This window comes from Euprymna scolopes, chromosome 15 (assembly GCF_053919585.1).
Source record: "Euprymna scolopes isolate OS-2025 chromosome 15, ASM5391958v1, whole genome shotgun sequence".
Taxonomy (NCBI): domain Eukaryota; kingdom Metazoa; phylum Mollusca; class Cephalopoda; order Sepiida; family Sepiolidae; genus Euprymna; species Euprymna scolopes.
In genome coordinates this window covers 119,640,462-119,645,461 of record NC_136496.1, presented here as the reverse complement: position 1 = coordinate 119,645,461, position 5,000 = coordinate 119,640,462, and the positions used below count along the sequence as shown (strand labels likewise).

At 37.6% G+C, this 5,000-nt stretch overlaps 1 protein-coding gene across 1 annotated transcript in view; it reads right to left on the bottom strand.

The window, feature by feature from the left end:
- LOC145294095 (tetraspanin-11-like) overlaps positions 1 to 5,000 on the bottom strand; it is a 661,286-nt gene that overhangs the window by 89,585 nt on the left and 566,701 nt on the right. The window contains exon 8 of the mRNA XM_080141162.1: positions 272 to 420. Coding sequence (XP_079997288.1) covers positions 272 to 420 — 149 coding nt within the window. The remainder of the gene's footprint in view (positions 1 to 271; positions 421 to 5,000) is intronic.

Sequence of the window (5,000 nt, the reverse complement as noted above, 5' to 3'; positions counted from 1 at the left end):
CCTTAATTTGCTGTGCCTAGATGTCACACGAACAACGAATCAGCACGATTATTCGTGCCTCGTGTACATTTGTAGTGCTTTAATTTGTCGTACATAAATTGTAAAATTGAATACCATCTTTATAAACCATTCTCGTCCTTCGTGGATATATGTCAGATTTGTGAGAAAAAAAAAATAAAAATAAAAAAAAACAACAACAATAAAAAGACAACAACAAAAAAAAAAAGGAAAAAAAAGAAACAAGCAAAATAAATATTTGTTTTTTACTTACCGTTCCGTACAGTTGGTCATTGATTTGGTGTGGATGCAGAGGAGGTTCTAAGACCGGCGCAATATCCTTGTCGGTTATACCAGTGCATCGACTCACGTTAGCTGGGGACATGTCTCTGCAGCAGCTTTTTGGTACGTAGGTTCTTACATCTGAAGTTAAACAAATAGTATTGTATGAATAATAATCGGGTTTTACGAGGGAATGTTCCAAAAGTAGTGCCTCCTATTCTTTTTATTCTGCCCAAATGGACCAGAGGGGATTGCAAATAGCATTGTATTGCTGACTGAACTTATGCATTCATGACTTGGAAGTTTAATCTCTCTGTTGCAGGTATAGACGGCATGAAACTCTAAGAAAGTCACCGTTCTCATGGACTTGCGTCAGAAGCAGAGATGCGTCATTGAATTCCTGGCAAGATTGCATGAAGAATGATGGCGACTATGTAGAAAAACAAATGTAGAACACAAAAGCTAGCTCATTTTAATGGTACCACTCCCATCTGCGTAGCTCTTCAATGTATTTTTGTCAGCGGGTGGTTGTGCACGAACGTTCGGAGCGTGTTTTGTCACTCACATCTCTGTCGTCGCTCCGAAATCGACGAACCGTTTTCCTAATTATTCTGACATCAACCGCATCGGCTTTGTAAATGTTCAACAGGCGCCGATGAATGTTGATGGGTACAATTATTTCTGCATGGAGTAATACAATGACGCATTTTTTTCTGGCGTAGGCGGGTTGCTTTCTTAGAGTTTCATACTGTCAATATCGGCAAGGGAGGGATGCAACTTTTAAAATTCAGTTATGAGAACAATGCAATTTGCAATCCCCTCTGATCCATTCGGGCGGAATAAAAAAATAGGATGCATTACTTTTGGAACTTGCTCACATTATTTCAAACAAAAAATTATCATTAAAAGTAAAAAAGTAAATTATACAAATAAATTGATAAAAAAGCATGGCATTTCCACATCAGTAAAATAATTTGTATAACATCACATGTACGACTAAAAGTCTGAAAACCACAAAATCCTATGGGACATGGACATACAGACGGACAAATCCATCCAAGCAAGAAGACCAGATGTAATAATTAACAAGAAAGAAAAATCCTGTCAAATCGTAGATTTTGCTGTCCCAGCTGACCACAGGGTGAGTATGAAAGAAAAGGAGAAACGGGGCAAATACACAGAGCTAGCCAGAGAGTTAAAAGAGATTTGGATGATGAAGAAAATCAAAATAATACCGATAATAGTAGGAGCACTAGGAACAATTTCGAAAAACTTTGAAAAAAAGAATAAGAGAAATTGAAATCAGAAGAATGGTTGCAAAAATACAACGACTAACGATAATGAAAACGTCTGAAATATTAAGGAAAACCCTTGAATGCGGAAGATACAATATAATGAAGAAGCGTTACAGACAATGAAGAACACTGAAGCTGCATATCTACAAGTTCTACGCTCCCATCACGCATCCCCACATTGTCTCACCACCGCCCCCCCCAAATGCGTTATACGACAGAGCCGAAAAAGGTTAAGGAGGATGGAAAGACCGAGGAGAGAGTGCTGACCAGACCTCCGCTAGACAAGCGCGAAGAGAACTGGGATCTTGGGGAGGCTTAGTGTTATTCAAATTACAGTATAGACCAATGGCCGCTGCCAGCGAGAAATCAATGGTAAGCGACTGTTGCGATGACGCAAACTTATTTTCAAATGCTATCGAAGGAGGTGGAGAGAGCTGGATGTCTGGGGAGACTTGCTGTCACTCAGCGTTCAGAGAACACCACCGGTTTCCAATCAGATCTTTGATGACTTGTGTGAAAGCTCTATGTGAGCCAATAATAATAATAATAATAATAATAATAATAATAATAATAATAATAATAATAATAACTAGCGGGACCTGTGGAAATTCCACAGGGGATTCATTCATATGTAATATATTGATGTTGGTATTCTGTTCAGCGTAAATGGAAACGCTCTGATATTATTGTAGCTCTTTTGTTAAATCTATAAAAGTATTTATCTAAGCTAGCAGGAACAACCGGCGTAGCCCAGTCGTTAAGTACGCTTAAATATGACATTTTAATTCTTGTAGATTTCGTATATATTTTTATGGAGTTAATGTTCTATCGATTTTTATATATTATAAAATTGCGATTTCAAAAATAAAAAAAATATATTCATATGACATAATTGCATCAGCTTGAATCGAAATCGAAACCGAAATCAAAACTTATGAAAAAATATGTGTATATATAATTTAAGTTCCTTTAGCTATAATCGAAACTTAAACCAAAACTTATGAAAAATGGTAAAATTATTTATAAAATATAGATGACTTGTGCCATCAGCTATAATGGACACGAACCAAAACTTATGAAAAATTCTTGGTAAAATTATTTATAAAATAAGTCGGGTGACCAAAAATACATGACTTGAGTGCCACCAGCTATAATCGAGACCGAAACTAACACTAATGAAGAATTCTTGGTAAAATTATTTATTACAAGCAATGGAAGTCTATAACAAACGGCAGTTACTCGGATGCAAGCGTGAAACACAAAATAAATAACACAGACGCTTTTCTATTAATATATTGATTATCTGAGAAAGAACATAAAAATTGACATGAGCGGGCAGGAATAGAATGCGGAAGGTAATTATGCAAACAACTAGGATTTTTTTTTACAAATATTTTAGGTTTTAGAGGGGCAACCAATTTCCTATATAAATTTAACGTAAACTGATCACCAACTTTATGACCATCACCATTTTTCTCTTTTCATGTTTTTATTTACAATTACCGACCCTAATAATAATAATAATAATAATAATAATAATAATAATAATAATAATATCAGTACTTGGCCTTTTGGTAAAGATCAATGTGTAGTATCTGTTCTTCAGATGCTGCACTTCCATTTCTTGTTCTCTTTCGGTGGAGGATCAGTCCTTCACGACTGAGACAATTTTTTATTTTTGTACCTTTTCTCCACGTTAAAAAACGACCCTGGTGTCTAACTCTGTCCCGTGGGGAGGCATAGTAAATAGGTACAATTACCGACCCTGTCCATAGAGAATTCTTGTTTTCTTTTTTCAAGTAAAAAAAAAAAAAATTTAGATTTTGGAATGGGAACCAATATTACATGCAAATTTAACGTAAACTGATCAACCACATTATGGCCATCAGCAAGTTGAACTACGATCTTTCTCAGTGCAGTGAGAGATGTGTGTGTAGGCAGTAGGTTTTAACATCAGAAAAATAGAGTAGAGCCAATGGGATGAAGATGGTGCACATGTAACTAGTGTGTACTGATCAACATATTACTTACCGATATATATCCACTTTCTTAACGTTTGACGCAAACATTTTAAAGAATCGTAGTAGTCGATAAAGAACCAAAAGGTATTGTTTTTTTAACAGACGGTAAGCGAGAGGCAACAAGAATGGAATCTAATGAAAATCTTGAACTAGTATCGCTCAGCTGTGGAATAGGAGCGTCCATGGAACCAAAGATGATCTGCTATATACATAAATCCAAACTACTTATTACCTTTCTTGTTACGTAATGAATGTCATGGTTGAGTAGTATAGTTCAAGAGTTATAGAATAATACAAGAGGAAAGACCGAACACACCATAATTCTCTTTTAGCTAGCGAGATTTCAAGAAAGAAAGCACACGTCTGATTTCTGTTCGCACTGTAGACAGCGCAGATAGTGTGGCCAGGTGTGTCGAGACGTCTCTCTCTATCCCTCTCTCTCTCTTTCGCGCTCATGCGTATGCAAAAATAACTTGTCTCTATGCCTTTAATGGATCCAAAAACCTTTAATGCATCCAAAAACCTTTAATGCATCCAAAACCAAACTCCTATCCTTACATCATCAACGCTCTGATCCCCATCTGGCATCAATTGTGATGGATGGTTCTCGTCTGGGTGAGGCCCCGTGTTTTGACAAGCTTATGGGATTCACCTTTACTCCTGATCTGAAATGGAACACGTACATCAAGTCTGTTGCCAAGGTCGCTGGAAAGATGGTGGGATCCTTCTACCGCTCCAGAAGATATCTCACTACTGATGCAATTCTCTATCTATATAAAAGCCAAGTACGTCCAAGGATGGAATACTGTTGCCATATCTGGGCAGGAGTTGCTAAAAACAGCCTATCCTGCCTTGGCAGAGTACAAAATAGACTTCGTGGCTTAGTGGGGGATGCCCTTTTTTCTACCCTGCAACCTCTATCCCACAGAAGAAACGTTGCGAGCCTATCCTTGTTTTATCGTTATTTCCATGGCAGGTGCTCGTCTGAACTCCAATCTCTGGTCCCCCTCGCCAATCTTTCACGAAAAACACCCGTCTAGCTGAATCCACTGTGAAAAATTTCCCCCACTCTATATCTGTGCCTAAATCAAAACGCGGGTTCCATGAACAAAGATTCTTTCTTAGAACTGCACGCCTGTGGAACTCTGTTCCGTCTGCCTGCTTCCCACTGGACTACAACTTGGATGTCTTCAAGTCCAACATAAACAAATTCCTAATGAACCGCCCCCTTAAGTAAACACTTCATCACATCTCCACACTAACGTAATGTACTTGCAATAACCCTTATCCCTGAGTGGCTTCCGGGCCTTGATAAGTGGTGATCACTGTGTAAAAAAAAATGCCTGTTCTCTGTTACAAATGAACCTTATTCAAGACTGAATATTACTGCCCAACTAGTTTTTTG